The 23,819-nt window shown below is 36.6% G+C and overlaps 2 protein-coding genes across 2 annotated transcripts; both read left to right on the top strand.

The window, feature by feature from the left end:
• The first annotated feature begins 1,224 nt into the window (after positions 1 to 1,224).
• Positions 1,225 to 9,906, top strand: LOC118761867. The gene is made up of 2 exons (XM_036500036.1): positions 1,225 to 1,357; positions 8,401 to 9,906. Exon 2 carries the CDS (start codon positions 8,700 to 8,702, stop codon positions 9,165 to 9,167), a length of 468 nt encoding a protein of 155 aa, XP_036355929.1. The 5' UTR covers positions 1,225 to 1,357; positions 8,401 to 8,699; the 3' UTR covers positions 9,168 to 9,906.
• A 438-nt stretch (positions 9,907 to 10,344) lies between these two features.
• On the top strand, positions 10,345 to 23,567 carry LOC118761868. Its single transcript, XM_036500037.1, has 5 exons — positions 10,345 to 11,119; positions 11,165 to 11,262; positions 12,031 to 12,334; positions 22,621 to 22,948; positions 23,472 to 23,567. Exons 1-5 carry the CDS (start codon positions 10,410 to 10,412, stop codon positions 23,565 to 23,567), a joined length of 1,536 nt encoding a protein of 511 aa, XP_036355930.1. The 5' UTR covers positions 10,345 to 10,409.
• Positions 23,568 to 23,819: the final 252 nt, after the last annotated feature.

Genomic DNA, 23,819 nt, shown 5'->3' on the forward strand with positions numbered 1-23,819 from the left:
CGTCCGTGGCCGTTTGCCAGCTCCGTCTGGCACCTGTGCGGGTGGCACATAAAAAGCACCCACTACACTCACGGAGTGGCTGGCGTTAGGAAGGTCATCCAGCCGTAGAAACACTGGCAGATCAGACTGGGCCTGATGCAGCCTTCTGGCTTCACAGACCCCAGTTGAACCGTCCAACCCATGCTAGCATGGAAACCGGACGCTAAACGATGATGATGATGATGATTGTGCATCTGTGACTTTCCACCCTCACCATCGTTTGAGAACCAATGTTGCTGTGTTTACACCCCTATAACTTAGCAGTTCAGCAAAAAAGACCAATAGAAAATCTACTAAGATTACAAAGAATAAGTCCTCGGATCGATTTCTTCTACTAAAGGTGGTGCTCCAGCATGACCACATTCAAATTAGTGAAACAAGTAAAGGAATAATAGAATACATATACATACGTGCACACATACATATAAGTTAGTTCCTGGTAGATTATTTCCAGAGAAACCCAACCTGAGCTCTGGGCTGTTGGATTCCAGACCAATACCAAAATTCTTCAAGCATAAGAAATGCCGGTTTCACAACAGTAACACCATAGTTATGTTACTATCATACACAAACATGTATATATATATATACATACATGTGTATATATAAACATGTGAGTGTGTGTGTATGTGTTTATATATACACACATATATATATATATACATACGTATATAAAAATAAGCATATCTATATATATGTGTGTATTTATGAGAAGGTTGTATGTTATTTCAGGAAAATTTCTTTATTATTTCTAACAAGACTATGGCTATGCTGGAGCACTGCCTTTAATTGAGCTAATCGACCCCAGGACTTTTCCTTTGTAAGCCTAGTACTTATTCTATCAGTCTCTTTTGCTAAACTGCTAAGCTAGGGGGGACATATACACACGCATACATATATATAGAGAATGGGCTTCTTTCAGTTTCCATCTACCAAATCTACTTACAAGGCTTTGGTTGGCCCCAGGCTATAGTAGAAGTCACTTGTGCAAGGTGCCACACAGTGGGACTGAACCCAGAGCCATGTGGTTGGTAAGCAATCTACTTACTACACAGCTGCTCCCACACCTATACACACATAGAAATGTATATACACACAGACATGTATGTATGTGTATATCCATCTATATATACATACATAAAGATGTATACACACACACACACTCATGAGGAGGCAATGCCTACTACTCCCGGATATATTATAAGTATCCTCTTAACTGTTGCCATATCTTCATTGCTGTTCGAGCGAAGCAGACTCACAGAATATTTCTGAGACAGAAAGACTTCAAGCCAGTATCAAAACCCAATAACCAACCCTGGTAAATAATATTCTTCTCCTATTTATTTAACACACAATTTACCACCACATTTACATTGCTAAACATTCATTAGACTTATTTCAAACATAAATATACTGTTATATAGATATTGTTTTATTTTCACACACCATCTTATAGACTAGACGTTGTTTAGACATTTTACATTGTCACATCACAAGTAAAACCTTTCATTTCCAGAATATAATATAAAATATGGTTGTGTTATAACTATGTCAAAACTATTTGATGGAAATGTTCATCTAAGGATACATCATTTTACGTAGTTTAAAGTGGATTTCTAAGTCTCAAGTGAAATTTAAAATTTGCAAATTAATTTCATGGCAGATAAATTAATTGGTTATTTTTCATAAACTTAATTTTTTAAAAGCTTAGTTTATATATATATTTTCTCTCTCAGCACATCTTTATCCTACATCAACATTTTAATGTGCAATGCATTAAATATGTTTTCTCACCATCTTCGATATTATTTATCAGATGGATGGCTTCTGAGAATTACTTCACATTGTCTGCAATAATTATAAACTCTATTACAAACCAACAACAAAGTCTCCCCAAAATGCCCTTAAAAACATATTAGATAATAACACATTGGTGAGGTCATGGCTAGAATGTCTGACTATAGGGTGACTAGATAACAATTAACTTTCATCAACAGAAGCCATAATTTTAATTGATTTTAAACAAATATATTTGTTACATTTCAAATGTAATGTTTATAAAAATAATTTTAATATTTCAACTTTATAAATTGTATTCTGACATTATAAAAGTTAAACATCCTATTAAATTTTAAAAGATTATAGTTTTGATATATTTTTATAAATTACATTTAAATATTGTATTTGAAGGAATAATCTATGTTATAATTTGGTAAATTTAGAAATATTCTTGGAGATTTCTGTGGAATTATCAGCTTGGTTGAGAAATAGAATAGTGATGGTTTTTTTTTTAAGTGTAGATTTATGGATGAGAAAGACATGAATAATAATTGAAGAGAGGGTGTGTCATTTATAGAGATAGGTTAACAGACTAAATGGTGGTGGTCGTGGTGAAGTAGAGATTCCAAGTTATGTATGTAATGTGTGGCTGATGTGTTTTACTCCTTTAGTTCATTGAACCATGGCCATGCTGGAGCATTGCCTTTATGTATTTAACTGATCGTATTAGCACCACAATTTCTTTTTAAGTCCGGTAAATATTTTAACCGAATCTATTTGTGGATCAGCTAAATTAGGAAATGGAGTTGATATTTTAATTAAACAGCAAGTACTAATGATTAAATGATGGAAAGAATATATATATATATAAAGTGAGAGAGAGAGAGAGATACACACTTGTATACATACATATATACACACACTCTTCACATTTGTGCTAATTTCCTCCAACCATTTTATAAACTATAAAAAATGTGTCCAGGATTTCAAATACTTTTACAAGAAGAGAAAGTTTATATTTTTTTGAACAATTTCAAAAATATTTGATGAATTCTAAAGAAAGAAAATGTAAATTATATTTAATGACAAAAGGTTTTAGATTTTGTTTCATGGAAAATTCAAAATTTCTAAATCAATTTTACAGAAATATAAGCTAAGAAATCAAATAGGTACGTAATTGTGTCTTTATTTTTGTCCCACCAACAGTGCTTGACAACCGATGTTGGTGTGTTTACATCCCTGTAACTTAAAAGTTCAGCAAAAGACAACAATAGAATAAGTACTAGGCTTATAAAGAATAAGTCCTGGGTTCGATTTGCTCGACTAAAGGTGGTGCTCCAGTATGGCCACAGTCAAATGACTGAAACAAGTATAAGAATAAAAGAATATATATATATATACATACAGGCGCTGGAGTGGCTGTGTGGTAAGTAGCTTGCTTACCACCCACATGGTTCCGGGTTCAGTGGCATCTTGGGCAAGTGTCTTCTACTATAGCCTCGGGCTGACCAAAGCCTTGTGAGTGGATTCGGCAGACGGAAACTCAAAGAAGCCTGTCGTATATATATGTATGTATGTATGTTTGTTTGTCCTCCTAGCATTGCTTGACAACCGATGCTGGTGTGTTTACGTCCCCGTCACTTATCGGTTCAGCAAAATACATCAATAGAATAAGTACTAGGCATACAAAGAATAAGTCCCAGGGTCGATTTGCTTGACTAAAGGCAGTGCTCCAGCATGACCGCAGTCAAATGACAGAAACAAGTAAAAGAGTAAAAGAGAGAGTATATACATGTACACTATATAAATACACACACACACATAATATATACATGTTTATGTAAAAGGGAAATAAAATGTTGAAGTTGATATTGAAAAGGAGAGAGGGAATGAGAGAAAGAGAGAGAGAGAGAGAGAGAGAAGAAAGTAAAAGAAGAGAAGGACATATGAAGGATATAAAATAAGAAAGGGAGGGTTGTTATCATTATTATTAATTACTATTACTATTGTTTGGGTGGTGAGCTGGCAGAATCGTTAGCATGCTGGGCAAAATGCTAGGCAGCTATTTGTTTGCCTTTACATTCTGAGTTCAAATTTTGCAGACATCAACCTTCATCCTTTCAGGGTCAATAAAATAAGTACCTTTTGAGTTCTGGGGTCGATGCAATCAATTTACCTGCTCTCCAGAACAAGCTGGCCTTCTGTTAAAATTTGAAGCCATTATTATTATTATTATTATTATTATTATTATTATTATTATTATTATGACTCATCTGCGACTACATTCTGAGTTCAAATTCCACCAAGGTCACCTTTGCCTTTCATCCTTTTGGGGTCGATTCAATAAGTTCCAGCTATGCACTGGAGGCGATGTAATTTACTAGTCCCCTCACCCCAAATTTCAGGCCTTGTGCCTATAGTAAGAGAGTATTATTATTATTATTATTATTATTATTATTATTATTATTATTATTATTATTATTATTATTATTATAATTACTGTGACGTGCTGGCAGAATTGTGAGGATGCAAAGCAAAATGTTGAGCGGCATTTTGTCCATCTTTACATTCTGAGTTCAAATTCCACCAAGGTTGACTTAGCCTCTCATCCTTTTCGGATCGATAAATTAAGTACTAGTTGAGTACTGGGGTCAGTGTAATAGACTGGACCCTTCCTTGAACTTGCTGGCCTTGTGCCAAAACTTGAAATCATTTTTATTTTATTAAAAAAAAAAAATCATTGCTGTCATTGTTGTTGTTCTTGCTGCTGCTGCTAATATTATTATTATTGATGTTGTTATTGTTATAGTTATTGATATTCTTCTTCTTCTTCTTCTTATTATTATTATTATTATTAATGTGATGAACAAGCAGAACTGTTACAAAATGCCAGACAAAATACTTTGCATCATTTCTTCCAAGTTTACATTTTGAGGTCAAATTCCACCAAGGTTGATTTTGCCCCTCGTCCTTTTGGGATTGATAAAATAAGAACCAGTTAGGGGCTGGGGGGTGATGTAATCAATTAGTGCCCACACCCAAAATTTCAGGCCGTATGCCTATAGTAGAAAGGATTATTATTATTATTATTATTATCTTCAAAATATTACCAAAAAAATTTGGGGGCATGGCTGTATGGTTAAGAAATTCACTTCAGAACCTTGTGGTCTCAGGTTCAGTCCTACTTCGCAGCACCTTAAAGAATTAACTTCTTCTAATGTTCCAGGTTGACTCAAGCCTTGTGAATGGGTTTCGTACATGGAACTGATAAAGTCTATGGTATATATATGTGGGTGTATATTCATGTATGCACATCTACATTTGTTCTTGTATGCATGTGTGTGTGTGTGTGTGTGTGTGTGTGTGTGCATATGTCTGCACATGTCTCCTTGTCTTGACATCTGCTGCGAATTATAAACAAATGTCACGTCACACAAACAGTGTTGTTTGTTTGCAGTGTTCCACCAGAAAACATATCCAACCATTCTGCTGTTCATGTTGGAAGAACTTGGGGAAATATTCTCTTGCTTGAAACCAGCTGAAGATTGGTGACCCTCATTGAGTGCAGTCATAGACTTGACTGAGTGGGACTCACAAGAACCTGGCAAGAAACAAAACAAAATTATTAGAAGGAAAATACAAAAAAGAAAATACATCATCTGATGTATTATAAAGGTTTTGACATCCATTTTCCCTAACTGGCATGGGTAGGACAGTTGACGAGGAAGCAGTGAACCAGAGGACATTGCTGAGCTCCAATGAAAGATTTGGCAAGATTTCTACAGCTGGATAATCTTCTTAACACCAGATGCACACATACACGTGTGTGTATGTGTTTATGCATTCATAAGAGTATATGAATGAATAAACATGGGTTTACTGATGTTTGATTGCACATCTGATTTTGTATGCTAGCATGGGTTAGGTGAATATATTATTGTAGCCTTGTTTTACAGACAGACAGCCTTCCTATTGCTCACCCAAAACCATTTTGCAAGAACAAAAGTTCTTATTTCCCATGTCTTCCAAGGTGGGGGTGATTGGTTGACAGATGTTTCTGCTTGGAGCAACTTAAAAGAGATTGCAAACATAAATAAATGCATAGACACCAACACGCACACACACTCAGCTCGAGTTCACTGCTTCCTGTAGCAGAAACAGCTGGAAGCTAATGAAGGTGTCTACGTAACTCTTGTTCTTTTGTCATTCATTGATTCATATCTATAAACATACATAGACACAAATATTTATACATGGGTATGTGAAGTTATATATATACATATATATATATATCATCATCATCATTTACCATCCGCTTTCCATACTAGCATGGGTTGGACGGTTCAACTGGGGTCTGGGAAGCCAGAATGCTGCACCAGGCCCAGTCTGATCTGGCAAAATTTCTACGGCTGGACGCCCTTCCTAACGCCAACCACTCCATGAGTGTAGTGGGTGATTTTTACATGCCACCGACACATGTGCCAGATGAGGCTGCCAAACGGCCACAATCAGATGGTGCTTTTTACGTGCCACCGGCACTGGTATCACAGCTACAATTTCCATTGATGTTGATCAACTTGGATTTTGATTTTGATTTATATATATAAATATTCAGCAGAAGTAACAAAGTGACCCAAGATCCGAAAGTTTCATTTATTAGCAGTTATCAAACAGGTTCTTTGGAGGTATATTCCCAGACCTCCAAAAACCACTTTGATGAGTGTAATCTCTCGGACCTTGAGTCCCTACTGTCACGCCCCTATCACCCCTACCTCTATCTTTCCTCTCTCAATCACTCTCTCTTCTTCTTTTTACTCTACTATCTTACTGCTGTGACAAAGATTGGCAGTAAATCTCTTCTCTTCACCATTCTTCCAATGAAACTAGGGATGTTACTGGACCTACCTGAGTCTCTCCCCAACACTCAGCCACTCCTTTTCATATATTTATTACCCTAGATCTCTCACACATTCCAAGGTATATGTGAAACCCAGAGATTGAGGGGAACCTTTAGTTTTGTCAAGGACATGGCGAGCGTCTCTAGCGATGGGGCCATAAGATGCACCCAGTGCACATTGTGCAGTGGTTGGTGTCAGGAAGAGCATCCAGCTGCAGAAAGAAAACCAGAAAATGTAACTTCAGGCAAGATATTCTTTGAACCATCCAACCCATTCCAGCATGGAAAGTGGGGGTAAATGATGATCATCATACATACATACAGACGTATGGATGTATAAATATACATATGTGCATCCTTGTGTATATATTATACACATTCATTCTATCATATATACATATATATGTATGTGTATCCTGAAGAAGGTCTCTTTTATTTTTCATTCCTCCTGGGGTCAATAGAGTAACAGTCATTATTTCATAGACCAAGGAGGCGGTGGAGGATCATTCTGATGATGATGGGTCACCAGAATGTCATTAAACACCCCCACCAATATTTCCTAATCCACCTCATTAAACCCCCAATACTTCATAATAAACTACACCAAGTTATAACTCCTCACCTAACACAAAACAAAACACACTTCACCTGCCAAACCCCTTTTTCATACAAACACACCTTTCTCATTGCTACCCAAACATTGTCCCTTATATTAAAGATAATTAAGATGAACCTAACTTTCATTAATTGGGCTTATTCATTAACCAATCTTTATGATCTCAATCAGCAACAAATAATAACGATCCTCTCAACATGCTGTCTATCAGTGTGATTATATGAAAGCCCATCTTTGGATAAGCTTTCCGAGTTAATCAATGTTGTGTATGATAATTGTGCGGACTAAATTGAAATGTCAAGAGATTTACAGCATTTGTCAGGTTAAGAACAGTTTCATCTCCAGCTTTATTGGTATCTGTTAATCCAGGTAAATATCACGGAAACCAAGCCAACCATGACTGTCACATCATTTCCAGTGCATATAATTATTAATAATACTTATATTCCTGATTTGTAGGGACATGGTATTTCATTATGCAACCATAAATTCCTGTAAAATATATTAAATCGTTTTAGAAGTCAACACCACATTCTACTTTGTTAGCAGTGTTTTTCACATTATTCTATTGATATTCCATAGAAATTATAGTTGGCTCTGATTTTTTGCTAAAACCTTTCCTATCGAGATGTCAGATGTAAACAAACAATGAGATAAACAATGAGAACAAACAACAGATGTTTTTCTCTTTGATCTCATTGTTTGTTTCCGTCTGACATTTCGATATGAAATGTTGTAGCAGGAAATCAGTCCTGGCTATAATTTCTACCGATAATATCTGTAGAAATAACCTCAACAAAATATTTATATTCCTTCTTACTACAACACTTTTCACCATCACTTATATTCAGTCAATAAAGATAATGGTGTATTTATATCTTCAAGTTTTATTTCTAATGATTATTCCATTGGAAACAGTTTAAATGTTTAACTTCACTGTCAAATAAACAATTTGTTTAATATATTTAATGAAATGTGTGTTTTCCTTGAAATTCTTTGAATGAATCAAGTAAATATTATTTTATCAAAAGCTTTTCACAAAACTAATAAAGTTTTCATTTTATTTCAGCTTTCATGTAAAAATTAGTGAATTTTGAAGAGATAAATTGTATTCGAAAGGAAGAAAACAAAATCCACAGAAAAGAATATATTTAACAGAAAAAGATAATAATTCTATATTCATAAAATGGAGAAGATTAATGAAGAAAACAAAATGTTGGCTCTCATTCCTGCCACAGTCTGTGATACAACAGCAATTTATAAGGAAACTACACCAATTCTTCCCCAAATATTACATACACAAAACACAAAGAAAACAGAAGAACAGGAAAGAAAGACACAAAGAAATCTAAAGAACAGGAAAAGTCCATGTTACCAAGTTTCCTTCATATTGTGACATGTTACCGAACACTAATCAAAACAGACCACATCAATACGTTTATAGATTATGTAAAGGTTAAATGTAATCACATGGACTCTCTGGGTTTAGATGGATCTCGAATTTTACGTAATATCAAATGTAAAATGCCAAGATTTCTGGAAATTGCAGAACAAAATAATGATTTTGTTCACCAAAACCTTGATTGGTTTCAACAAAGACTCTTTGACATTTATGTCACCTGTAACCCATACAACCACAAGACCATTGAACCACCAAAAGTAATCACAAAATTTCGTCCTCTTCGGCCAGTTGTGACCAGAGAAGTAGAGATTGAGGAATCTGGTGAAGACTTAAGCAACCCAATATCCAATATTGTTGTCATACAAGGGGGTATTGTAACATTCCCACTACTGTATGACAATATGTTGTATAACAAGAGTCGGCAACAGAAATGAAGTTCATTGCTCATCTTCTGTCACTGATTTTACCAGAATCAGTCAAGACACAGTCCTGGCCACCCTCCCATTTCGAAAAATGATTCTTATTATCAACCCTTTAAGTTTTGAAATCAAAAGAATTCAGCTAGGATTAATCTTGGTTTCTTATTTGGAACATTCCACGCTTATAGGTGTAGAAATGTTTGGTCAGACCATATACATCATTGACTGGGAAGAGAATAGAATAAAATACGAATTCATAACGAAAGAAACCCTTCAGATATTGCTGTAGGAGCACAAAATAAACTCTTAGTATCCTTTTCCAATATTAACAGGGTTACCTGTTACAATGTGGATGGCCAGCAGTTATTTGAGGTGGATACCAATTCCCTGGACATTCCAAGCCACATCTCTGTGTACCAAAACCATTTTTATGTCCTTCAGGGACATATTATTTATCGGATTTCAGGTACAGGTGCTGTGACAACAAGAGAAATTGGCATGAAATGCCGCCATATTTCTGTTGGCAAAGAAAACATTTTTGTAACCGATTATTTTGATGTCCTTCATATCATTGGAACAAATGAAGACTTTTGGCCCAGGCAGTCACATAACCCCCAGCTATGGACCCCAACATTGAACAACTATATTTATATTGAGGATTGCTACAACATTACAAATATTCTACCTATGTCTACATCTTCTATATTAATAATTTACAAAAACAAGAAAGCTAAATTATTCACTGAACGGGGAAATAATTAACCAAAATAATTCAGTTTTCCTTGAGCTTCCTTCTTCTGTTGTAGAATAAACGCAAACAGGTTCCTGGTATTTTATCCTGAAATGAAAGGGTTTCAGTATATCACCTGTCCAGAACTAAGAAAAGGCCCTTTAATAAAGGTGCAAACTGGTTACATGAAAATATGTCATATTGTATCAAATAAGTGTCTGGCTGTGACCACCACTGAAAACAAAAGCGAGGTCCATATCCTATTGATCAATGAAGATAAAGTTGACATTATAGAAAGAATTTCTCTGGGACATCATAATGTCAGCATTGCTGCAACTCCAATTAATTTTGTAGTCGTAGATGGAAACGAAAATAAAATGGTATTTTATTCCACATGTGGTGAAGAACTTTTTCAAAAATACCTTCCATTCTATGGCTACCCTCGTCACATCTACTCTGATAATGTTTATTTCTATGTCCTCTTCAGGAGACACTCTATTCTCAGATGTTACGATCTATATGGACAAATGAAATGGCAGTGGGAACTGCCTTTCCCTGTTCACCCTCACATTGCTGTTTTCCAAGGAACTCTTTATGTCCCGGACACTCAACTCAACAGGGTTCTTCTTTACAAGTATCAAGACCGGTCGTCTGGCTGCCGTTTACCCACGAAAAGTCCTTATATCAGAAATCTAAATCTACGACTCAAAGAAAAGGAGAATGATCAAAAACTTGTCATTGGCGAAATATGTAATCTGGCCAATGGACAGTTGGTGGTGTCTGACATCAACCATGATTGCTTGTTGTACATTTCTGAGGAAGGAGACATTGTGTCCAGATTATCTCTGCCGTCTACAGCCACACATATATGTCGATGGGATTCTAATCATATAGGAGTCATATTACCCCTACAGAAACAATTAAGGGTCATTGGAAACATATCAAAGACAGTGAGAAGTGTATCATTAAGGCAGCCTTATGTACGGGTGTGTAAGATGGGTGAATGTGAAATTGTTTGTTATTGTGATAAACCATCACATTTAGACATTTTAGCCATCAATTATTATAATCAAGTCGAAGTAATTAAGACAATTAATATCCCTGTGTTTGTGAAATCATTATCAATAGACAAGAAAACAGAAAAGCTATTAATTGTTACTAGGGGAAAAGCTTTTCAGTACAACACTAGAATAGGTGGTGGTAGTCATGGCAGTGCACGTCGTCAGAGTGGTGGAAGTGATGGTAGTATTAGTAGTAGTGGTGGTAGTATTAGTAGTGGTGATGGTAGTATTAGTAGTAGTGATGGTATGGTTTCCAGTGATTCAGAGTCCGAAACAGAAGCTTTCTTCAAGGACATTAGTGGTGGTGGTCATGGCGGTCGTCAGATGGTCCCCAGTGTTTTAATGTCCCAAGTGAAACGTCCCCTCAGTCTCCAAGGTGGATCTATTGACCAAACGTCTGTTTATCTGATAGACAGAAGCCGTATGTTTGCCATAAACGATCAGAATTTGTTGGTTAATGATCTCGTTACTAATAATCAACTTAATTATTATATCGACCTGGTGGATGTATTTTCCAGACACATTTCTCTCAGTGAAATGCTGTCTTCCACTTTATATCTACAGGACCTGACAGTTTCTGATAAAGCCAGACATATTCCTCTCCCTAAACATTTGGGAGACAAAGAACCAGCGAGGATTGATTCTTTGGTTCTTACTGAAAATAATCTGATTGCAGGATGTGACGAGGAGAATGGAAACATTAAGATATTCACATTGGATGGTCACGTATTGGATTCAATCAAAGTGAATGTTTATAATTGTATTAAAATGTGTCGATGGCAGTCAAACACACTGGTCATTACGAATTGGGATGATGAAGATGATAAACACCAACTGTTGACATTAAAAGTGGAATTTTTATTGTCGTTGGTAATTTACAAAACGAGAAATAATTATAAATGTGTGGCTTCTTTATCGAACAATCAACTGGTTTTTAGTGAATCGAGGGATGTAAGACATTTGTATTTTGTTGATATTGATGAAATACATTCGAGTGTGAAGGAAATAAAAGAAATAGACATACCTGAACCATTAATAGAGAGAAGAGAAGATGGAAATTTTCCTGATATAATCCTGGATATTAAAGTTACTGATGAAGATGTCATCATTGTCTTCAACAGGAGATTCATCATTTTCTTTAACAGTGGTGGTCAGTATTTACATTCAGTCAGACACTACATGAAGAATTATTTTGCTGATGTTTATGACAGGATGACAATTGATGACAGTTTTTTGTACATTCATGGTCAGTGGGAGAAATGTTTAGGTTCAACTGAATATGGAAACATTTTGTGTTTGACCCAGAATGGGGAATACAAGAGAATATTTTTAAATGAAAGAATTTATAAAGATAAAGTAGATTTCTCCAGTATAGACTGTAAAGGACCAAGGTTTGTTGGAAGCCCCAGGAGGGGAAGGAATGAATTGTATGTTGAAGGGTTGTTTATGGTGAATCGAGACAGCTTCCCGGTTGCTCGTTTACAAACAGACGAATGTCCTGTTCAAGTAAAAGATTTTGATGTCTCTGAGGAAGGAAAGACAGTTGTGTGTGAAAAAGCCAATAATGGAAATGTTAAAATATTCGATGAAGACGGCCAGTTGCTATGTCACAGAAATGCTGCAAGTTTAGTTGGTGGTGTGTGTTTTACACAAGAATCACACATAATGGCCACGGTTCCTAAAAGGAAAGAAATATTTCTACTGAATGGAGAAGATTTGCAGACATCTCAAGTTTGGTCGAGTCTCATCCCTTATGGTGTAATATGGAGAAAAGTGGCGGGTATTTACTGGTGTGTACATAATGAATTGATTGAATGTCATTGCATAAAGATTGATGGGGACCAAGTGAACATTCTGGAATCTGTGTCGTCATTAAATCTTGATTCTGGTCTTCGTTTCCCTTCCATTACATCTGAAACGAACAAGGAAATATTCAGTAATGAATTAATTAATAAATTGGAATACAGAGGAGGAGATGGAGATGGAGGAGGAAGAAGAAGAGGTAAATCAGGTGAAATAATTGGTAATGGTAGATTAAAGGTGAGATGTGGTAATTACATAGCGGAGATTAATAATTCAGGAATTGATGAAATATCAGTGAGGAGACTTCCATATAGGACAGCAATGGTCCCTTTTTCCATTCCTGCATTCGAAGAACCTGTTGATTATGATTTGAGGGACATTAGGGACCGGAACAGTAAACTAATTAAGTTAGATGAGAATGTGAGTGTGTTGATGTTTCGAGAAAGTGTCACATTAATCAGAACAACAACAACAGTGGACATACTTCAACATGAACAACAACAACGACCACCACTGGACATTTGTCGGTGGACAGAGGAATGTTTCATTGTCGCCTTTGGGAGAGAAATGAGGGTCTTCGACAGGGATCTCCGTCGTTTAAAAACCATCATAACTGAGAAATACTACAACAGGATTTATAAATACAACGACAATCAACTCGTGTGTGGTGGTCATTATATTAGAGACATAACTCAAGAAGAGAGAGACAAGAAATACCAAAGAAGATGGGAGAACAACAAGGATTTCTGTTATTGCGATGACCCCAACATCTTTGACCCTTATTATGTGGATGTGGTTGATTTTGAAGATGGGAAATGTAAAGATGAAGTGCGTCGTGGGAAGATGAGGAGATTTAGAAGGTTGGAGGGAGACGAAGGGGTGGATGATGTGGGAGTCACATCTTTTGGTGATGTTGTTCTTGTGAGGAGGGAGATGAAGGAGGAGGGGTTTGGATATTGGGAAGTTTTGTGTTTTGTGGAATGGTTCAGGGAAAAGTCTTTGGTGAGGAGGATAAGAATAGAAGAAACAATATTTTCTCTTCTGGGATATTATATTCCAAGACCTCATCTGACCATAATTGGTGAATGTGTTTATATAACAGATTTAGAGAACAATATTTACGAAATACCTCGACATATTGAAGAGGAAACATCTGAAGATGATGAAATCCTGGGATTAAAATATAATCCAAAATATTTACTCCTCAGAGAGGATGATAATGAAGTCTATGAAGTTCTTGGTTTGGATGTTTCAGACAATTCTTTGATGGTTTTTGGAATTATTCCTGGACGTCAATCTTTTGCTTTCTTTTATTTTGACAAATAAATATTTCTAGAAATATTAAACTTCAATCTTCTTCTTCTTCTTCTTCTTGTAAATGGCTTCGCCGGGAATCGAACCTGCATCGCATACATCGCATTCTACACACTTATTGTTGTAACATTCCTCAACACTCTCTCTTTGTGCGTGTGTGTATATTTATATACAGTATATGTACATGTGTTTATATATATATACACACATATTTAGGCATGTATGTATAGAAATAAGGCTATAAGTATGTATGTTGGTGTGTGTGTATATATATATATATATATATATATATATATATATATACGCATGCATGTATGTATTGGAATGTCTGGTCCGAAAGCAGAGACTTTCATAATCATTGATTCTCCATTAAAAGCAGACGACCACCGCCGTCGTCGTGGTCGTGGTCGTCGTCGTCATCATCATCATCATCATCACCATCATCATCATCATCATCGTCGTCGTCATCATCACCATCATCGTCATCATCGTCGTCGTCATCATCATCACCATCATCGTCATCATCATCATCGTCGTCGTCGTCATCATCATCATCATCATCGTCATCATCATCATCGTCGTCGTCGTCGTCGTCATCATCATCATCATCAGCATCGTCGTCGTCATCATCATCATATCGTCGTCATCATCATCATCGTCGCCATCATCACCATCGTCATCATCGTCATCATCATCATCGTCGTCGTGGTCGTCGTCTCCGCCGTCGTCGTCGTCATCATCATCATCATCATCATCACCATCATCATCGTCATCATCATCATCATCGTCGTCATCATCATCATCATAATCATCGTCATCATCATCATCGTCGTCATCAGCGTTGTGTGTGCGTGTGTGCAGTCTGCATCTGACAGTTTTTAACGTTTAATAAGAATAGATTGTTGTTGTTGTTGTTGTTGTTGAGTGACATTCCACTGCACACACGCACAAACATTGCCTTTCGTCCTCGTAGGGTTGTTGTTGTTGTTGTGGGGGTTCATACAAAGAGAAGGACACTTTAAGAAGCATTCAGTAAAAGCTTTCCCATAGCTGGTCATTTTTCATGCTAGAAATAGAAACCACTTTACTTTTCATATAAAATTTGAAGGACACTTAAGAAGCATTCATAAATAAAATTGACCTGTATATGGTCTCATTTCATGCTAGAAAGAGCCACAAAAACCTTCACATTTTTGTTTCATCACAAATAAAAATCGAAGGACAATTTATAAAGCATCCATGTCAAATATTGTCCTATAGATGGCCTAACAGTATGCTAGAAATAACAGCCAAATACTCTGAAATTTGTATCGTTTTTCATAAAAAAAGTGAAGGACACTTTAAGAAGCAACTCTAAAAATATTGTCCTGTGGTGGTTTAAGTGTAAAATATTATAAAAGTATGCATCTATGAGTTTTATGTGTTTAAAAAACATAGCAAAGACGTGTGTATATGTAGGTATATACATGTGTATAAAGGTATTTTTGCATAAAAAAGGGTATTTTTGAATGAAATTTGGTAGAAATAACTTTCAAACGATGCAGATTACGATTAAAAAGAAATTTGTAGGCAAAATGTTTTGTAAGGGTTCGAGGGAAAAAGTGTGTGATTTAAGGGAGATTTGGCTGTTGTTTCTAGCACACCACCCTCCTTGTCTTCTTTTTTTTTTCTCATTTTTTCCCTCAGAAACCCATTTATGTTATAAAAAAACAAAAAGAATATTTTAAAAATCTATGATTATTTTTAGCCCCACCTCCTGGCCCCCGATTCTTTCTCTTTATATAATTGTAAAATATTGGAGAGACTGAGAAGATTCTTGCTGGGATTTATCCACAGGGATTTAAATAAGAGCCTTGTAAAAGAGGATTTCTTTTGAGAGCATCCTTTTCTCTTAGAAAATGAAAGCGGAAGTTTCATTAAAAATATCCATTTTCCTGGAAGTTATGAGGAAACAAAGTCGATGGGATGTTCATCTGTAGTTATGCCAAAGGATATATATATATAACTGTAGAAATGTAGGTGTGTATATATATATTATATGTATGTGTGTTTGTGTATACATTTATTCATGTATATGTACAAGTTTAAAAAAGAAATATCAAAAGATGTTGGAATATTTGAGATATTGGATAATTTCCGACTCTATTGTATAGGATTGCCGATACATTTATATAGGAATATAAATATAGGAATATAAATATACATCATAATTATACCCACAGTAAAGCAGAATATTATACATACATACATATTCATATATAAACTCAGATATATATATACACCTACAGATATATATACATATAATTATACATTATTATACGTAGACTTCTTGCACACACATAGAAAAGACGACAGGTAAATCCATTTGTGACCATCCATACTTAAGGGTATCTGGTGATATTTCGGGTCTGGTATCATACAAACCGCCCAGTCTGGAGTCTCTCTATAACTTCTGCTGTCTCCCGTTCAATTGTTTCTATTTGTTTCTTAGCAACGCTAATTTGAATGACAAAAAACGTGGAGAAAAAGGCGGGAAATTTAGACAAAAGTTTGTCTAAATTATTTATTTAAAATCAAAGAGACATTGTCAGCATTTTTATGAATTAAATAATGTAAAATGACATTAAGGTCTCACAATTAAGTCATTAATTAGGAATTATAATTAATTTGGACGCGAAAAAGAAAGGAAAACTAACGGATGTGTGTATATGTATGTATTTATGTATGTACATAAGCAGGTAAATATTTATATATGTAAGTGTGTATGAATATTTACATACGTCTATAGAGAGAGGGGGGGGGAGAGAGAGGGGGGAGTATTACACATGTATACACATAAGACGAATGATGTCTGGGGGTGTGTATCGGTGTGTCTGTGTGTGTGTATACAGGCCTGTTTATGTTTCTGCGTGTGTGTGTATTTATGTGTGATGTTGTGTGTGTGTGTATCCGGGAACGTCACTTTCTGCCTCTCTCTCTCTATCTGACTGTCTATCTATCTATCTATCTATCTATCTATATCTATCTATCTATATCTATCTATTATATATATATATATATATATATATATATATATATATATGTTTTGACTCTCTCCCCTATCTATCTAGCCATCTCTCTCTCTATATGTCTATTTTTATGTATATATCATTTATGTATATATATATATATTATATATTATATCCTTTTACTCTTTTACTTGTTTCAGTCATTTGGCTGCGGCCAGCTGGAGCACCGCCTTTAATCGAGCAACTCGATCCCGGGACTTTTTCTTTTGTAAGCCTAGTACTTATTCTATCGGTCTGTTTTGCCGAACGCTAAGTAACGGGGACGTAAACATCGGTTGTCAAGCAATGCTAGGGGGACAAACACAGACACACTCATATATATATATAAATATATACGACGGGCTTCTTTCAGTTTCCATCAAACAAATCCACTCACAGGGCTTTGGTCGGCCCGAGGCAATAGTAGAAGACACTTGCCCAAGATGCCACGCAGTGGGACTGTACCCGGAACCATGTGGTTGGTAAACAAGCTACTTACCACACAGCCACTCTGCGCCTACAGCCATACACACACACACACACACACACACACATATACATATATATATATATATATATATAATATATATAATATATATTATATATATATTATATATATATATATATATATAATATAATATATATATAGATTTATATATAATATGTATGTATATGTATATATAATATAATATTAATTAAGGGGAAAATTGATATTTATCAATTAAAACCAGTGGTCTAGCATATTAAAAAAGAATCCGAAGGTTAAAATATTTATATATACCAATTGAGGACTGAACACGAAAAGTGGACAGTCAACATGCTAGATATAGACGTCAAATCGCCATTCTCCAAAAAGATTATGTTCTCAGATTAAACTCACCAAGTTTGATCTGAGAACATAATCTTTTGTGGAGAATGGCGATTTGACGTCTATATCTAGCATGCTGACTGTCCACTTTTTGTTCAGTCCTCAATTGGTATATATATATATACATATCTGTCTGTATTTAACTCTCTCACTTTGTCTTTATCTACAACAATCTCCACTCTGTACCAGTGTCTGGGGTTTGGTTGTTTATGGAAGTGGTATGTTTAACAAGGAGTGTTTCAGCCTCCCATTCTACCACTGAGTCCTCAAGACACACACACACACACACATACACACATGCAAACAATCCAACACATACACACCCACGTCGTTCAGTGATGGAAAGGGACATCCGTCCTATTTGTGCAGATGTGTAGGTGAGAGGCAATCCTTTTACTCAATATAGAAAGAGAAATAAGGAAATAGATTTCCTTCTCTACCTCTGCCTTGTCATGGATTTGAACGCGAATCCACAGGAAACCAACTCGCAGAATTATAACACGCGTTTTATACATACATTCACCCATATAAACACATGCAGCCACAAGTACACAGTCATATACAAAACATGTGTGTACGTCTCTCTGCTTGTGGCCATATTACGTGTATATCTATGAGATATTGAGTTGGTGTATAATTATTGCGGCTATTTTTCAACAAATTTTATTCAACAAAAACAATAACAATATTTAACAAAAACATCTTTGAATGACGGTCTGACCGTCTGCCAAGCAAATGGGAAGCAGTAATTGAAGGAGATGGTGAATATGCTCCGGAATAATCATTTAAAGATGTTTTTATTGCATGTTGTTATTGTTTTTGTTGAATGAAATTTGTTGAAAAAAGCCGCAATAATTATGCACCAAGCCAATATGTATATAACAAGGTAGAATGAACAGAACATTTTCGGCCTCTATTCTAGGACTCAACCAAGTAGAAACACACACTGATCGATCGATAGGTAGACAGATAGAGAGAAAGAGAGGGAGAGAGGGAGAGATGGATAGACAGACAGAAGACAGATACATAGATAGACGCAGGAGTGGCTGTGTGGTACGTAGCGTGCTTACGAACCACATGCCTCCGGGTTCAGTCCTGCTGCGTGGCACATCTGTAGCCTTGGGCCGACCAAAGCCTTGTGAGTGGATTTGGTAGACGGAAACAGAAAGAAGCCCGTCGTATATATATATATGTATACATAGACAAACACACGTGTAAGCATACGCACGCACGCACACACACACGTAAGTTTATGCAAGTATTATATACTTGCATACACCTGTATAATTATGGCTCTGGTAACATCCTCACAATGAGATTCATAGAAATGTTGTCGCTAAATCCTGTGCATCACAGGCTGCAACAGTTACCATTCTCTCACTCCACACGACAGACATGTCTCACCTGCACACTTCATCCTATCAACAACTTCCAACAGAAAATGCCTTCCTTTTATGCGTTGCATCTCTCCTGAATTCTTACATGTGCAACCAGTAAACATTTAAAAAGTTTAGTCAGCATTTAAATCTAGTCTTGTCGACTGCAGTTTTTGTGCCTCTAGCAACAAACAGCTCTCCTAAGAGATTTCCTATTCCACTTACGAGAGGCGATTCAAGTCTTTCAGAACCAGCTCCCCTGCAATTCTTGACTTCGTCCCTTGAGGCAGAGGTTAGGACTCACCTAAAAGACACAAGTGAACGTCTGGAAACAGCAGTCTATATCTGACCAACTCAGACTGGTTTGCCAGCTCCAAAAGGCAACGAAAAATGCTCATTTTCTAAGAATTCACCCAACAGTGAATCAATATTCTTTACTTAATATCGTCACCTATTTCTTAACGTCTCCATTTTCCTGGTGTATATATTTTATCGCCTGCCGTCTTCTTTCTATCGTTTAAACACAGCAGACACGGCAGAATCGTATCGAAACTGTTCAGAAGTATTTCAGGAGGAAAAAGAAAGCAAAGCCACCTCAGTGATCAAAAGCAAAATCTATTCAAACAAACCTAAAACATACAAGTCACCATACGACATTATGTGATGTAATATAGTTTTGTGTATAGAAAGTATTAGATTTGATGTGAACCTTGTTGTTAATGTCAACCAGTGTGTTATGTATTCTTTTGGTTCGAGGTGAGATAATAAACAACTCACTGAAGGCATTTTTATGATTCTACCCGTTTCTTTACTTGGCATGTTCACAAACTGTAAATGTACAGCGGAGTGATACACACTGTGCGTATCCGCCTTAGACACAGTTCATACTGTTTACTAATAGTACTAATAGTGGGGATGTATTCATATATACGTATATCTACGCATACACATAGATATGAACGTGTAACATTAATAAACACCCACATTACAATTATCTAAAGTGTGTATACATTCGCGTGGGGGACACCCTGTATATATACATGTACAACATGCTACTTTCAGTTTCTAAGAAGTTATAATAGAAAATACTTGTTTGTGGTGTGAAGCTGTGAAACGCCTGCACCCGTGTGTGTGTGTGTTAAATAGTGTCCTTCCTTTTATAAAAAGAATTGACGGATTTCGGAAATACGTGACTGCTATTTCTAAACATTTGTTTGTCCACATACAAACATTCTTAGGTAGTTCCGCGTAACTTTATCAGATGAGGGGGAAATACTCTGGTTTTCCACGTGATTTCTATCCCTTGACTAATTCCAATTTGACCGTTTTTTTTTGTCTTTCTTGAAATATTTTCCATTCGTACATTTGACAGTCTACATCATCATCATCATCATCACCACCACAATCATCATCATCATCACCCACCACCACCACTACCATCATCGTACTTTAGGTTCATTTCTTTCGTTGCAAAACTCGTGGCTTATTTTTATTCCTGTTTTTGTTGTTTTATCATTATTCTCTAAGTCAAGGAGGTGAGCTGGCAGAATCATTAGCATTCTGGACAAAAAGCTTAGCGATATTTCGCTCATCGCTACGTTCTGAGTTCAAATTTCACTGAGGTCGACTTTACCTTTCATTATTTTGGGGTTGATAAATTAAGTACCAGTTGAGTACTGGAGGTCAATGTAATCGACTATGCCCCTCCCACAAATTTCAGGCTTTGTGCCTATAATAGACAGGATCATTATTCACTAAGTCCTACAGGAAACACAGTTTTATCATCATTAAAATAGAAAGAAGTTTGAAAGAATGCATTTACAATGCTAAGTACAGAAGAATTTATTGTAAAAAATCTTTAGCCAACATCTTAAAGGTATTTAAAAATGGGAAAATAAACTAAAAAGTAACCTAAAGTAATCTCCGTTTAGGTCGTGGATCCCATGCCAGAGTAACACCAGGCAGGCTTTAAAGGCTGTTTGATATCACTGAACGATATCACACAGCAGTGTAAAAAGAACGGTTGCAAAAATTGATACGTCAAACCAAATGCTAAAGCATGAAGTCTGTAACATCCTTCGGTTCCTGCAACTGACTCTTCAATAAACATTCGCTTTCTGTTGACCTCTCGTTTGAACCCAGGTGCGTAGGACTAGCCTACCTAAGCCAACACAAGAAAACAAACATTCTCTATACTATAAACAATAATGTATGGCCCGGGTAACTATGTACCTCCTCTACTGAAACAAACCTGTTTCCGTCTCAGTGTAAGCTTTCATCATCTGACACAAGATCATCTCCTCCAATGTCCCCTCCCTTCTCAAAGGACCTTTGTCTTTCAAGTCACTTGGTGGCCCTGCTAGCGCTGGTGCCATGTGAAAAGCATTCAGTCCACACTGTGTAGTGGTTGGCATTTGGAAAGGCATCAAACTGTGAGAACCTTGCCAAAACTGACCTCGCCTGTGCTTGTGCCATGTAAAAAAAGGTCCACTCTGCTGGGTGATTGGTTTTAGGAAGGGCATCCAGCCATAAAAACCCTGATAAAAGAGATTAGAGAAGTCTGGTGCCAGCTGCTGCCTAGCCAACTCCTGTCAAACCGTCCAACCCATGCCAGCATGGAAGGCAGATGTTCAATGATTATGATAATCATGATGATGACGCCGATGGTGATGATGATGGTTTCCTTTAAACTTGAAATGAAGTGTGACCTGAAGTGCAACCTTAAAACAAATTGTGATTGGTACACCATTTCACGTCTTGAAGGCTATGTTATTTTGGGGGATTTTTTTTTTATATTTGTGACCCAAGAGCAGGAGAAAGCTATGGAGTATCTAATGAACAGATGAGACAGTGAAACCCTTAAATTGCCAACCAAGATACACAACAGTAAATGTTGACCGTGCAATAACACATGTGATCATCAGCTGCCTGAATGTCACCGAGGGGCTTCTCCCCCCCACTGTCACATGATGTTTTGGCTACAGCAAGATACAATACCAACCTCAGCAAAGACTGCCGCAGGATAAATATATTCAACACCTCTGCTAAGAAATACACACACCGACACACATACATATCTTTACATACACAGACAGACAGATAACTAGAGATACACGTACATATAGATATATATATATATATATACATATATACATCTGTAATACAATCAGTGGGAAGGTGAACATTTATGGGTAACTGCTTTGAAACCTAAAGTTCCTCTACGTTGATTATAAATCCATATTAATTCCAATTATTACTGACATTTTCAGGCATGCTTCAGTGTGCCCCATTCCAAATAAAGGCAGCTCGTTTAACCCAATCAAGTATCACGCTATGGCTCTCACCTCAAACATCTCCCAGATAATGAAAACAATGACCTTCTCCAACACGTTGAATCCCTCTCTCAGCCCAGTGACCATTAGCACATCTTGTGTTGAGCCAGATCCATTGGGGACCGACGGTTTCTTGTCATTCACCAGCCGGATGACATTTCTGAGATATTCAGTAAAAGCCACGTTGTTACCCCAAGACAACAAGAAAACTTTTGTCCCTGTCTGGGATGTGAATCTCCTACAAAAAAAGAAAAGAAAATCCCACGTATGGTTTCTACCCATTTCGCACCTCTTCAGTCAGTAGCTTCCAATCAGATCACACCATTGCAACTTATGTTGATGGAGCTCATTCCATCTCATTCAAAATTAACTCTCGTGTACTTCCAGGGTTTGGTTCTGTCACATCTTCTCTTCCTTCCATAAGCCAATCACCTGCTTATTGCTAAATCCAACAATGACCATCCTCATGGAGTCAATATGAACCTTCATTCCTCACCAATCAGCCTCAACCATTCACCCTGGACCACGTCCAAATAAGGGCTGCTCAACTGATTGGCATTAAACCCCTATAGAACAGACTCTTTACTCTCCGGCATGTTTCCATCATGCCTGTGAAGGTCGCTGTTCATGTCCCTCTCCCATTCAGCAACCACAGATCCGCTCCTCTCTCTCACCTCTCTCAAATCCAAACTTCAGTCCTGGTCTGACCAATCCACGCCGTCCTTCTTTCCTCCCTGAAACATCGACCCACCATAATTGTCTTCTCCCTGCTCATATCTTTCTTGCAGGGGTTAGACCAGAACATTAATGACATGAAACTCAATGGTGTTGGAGGGTCTGCAGAGGCCATGGGCTCTGCCCCGCCTTCCAGACTAAGCAAATAAAAACACATACATACATGCATGATGTATACACACATATACTTGTATATACATACAGCATCTTTCCATAAATGCACACTTTCAGCATCCATTAATACAAATACACATCTACACATACATACACACGTAAAAACGTATATAGAGTCTAATACACACACACACACACATCTTCTATATTTATAAAATTGAGTTTGTGTGTGTGTGTGTCTGTGTGTCAGTGTGTCTGTAGCCATTTATGTTTTTTATAGAAATCCA

The sequence above is a fragment of the Octopus sinensis genome, unplaced genomic scaffold, assembly GCF_006345805.1.
Source record: "Octopus sinensis unplaced genomic scaffold, ASM634580v1 Contig18202, whole genome shotgun sequence".
Classification (NCBI taxonomy): domain Eukaryota; kingdom Metazoa; phylum Mollusca; class Cephalopoda; order Octopoda; family Octopodidae; genus Octopus; species Octopus sinensis.

Excerpts from the sequence above, each read along its gene's own strand:
- LOC118761867 (XM_036500036.1), top strand. The coding sequence starts at position 8,700 with ATGTTACCAAGTTTCCTTCATATTGTGACATGTTACCGAACACTAATC.
- LOC118761868 (XM_036500037.1), top strand. The coding sequence starts at position 10,410 with ATGAAATGGCAGTGGGAACTGCCTTTCCCTGTTCACCCTCACATTGCT. Across the intron at positions 11,263-12,030 it reads TGGTGGTGGTCATGGCGGTC|TTACTGATGAAGATGTCATC; the intron begins GTCAGATGGTCC and ends TGGATATTAAAG. Across the intron at positions 12,335-22,620 it reads ATAGACTGTAAAGGACCAAG|GCATGCTTCAGTGTGCCCCA; the intron begins GTTTGTTGGAAG and ends TGACATTTTCAG.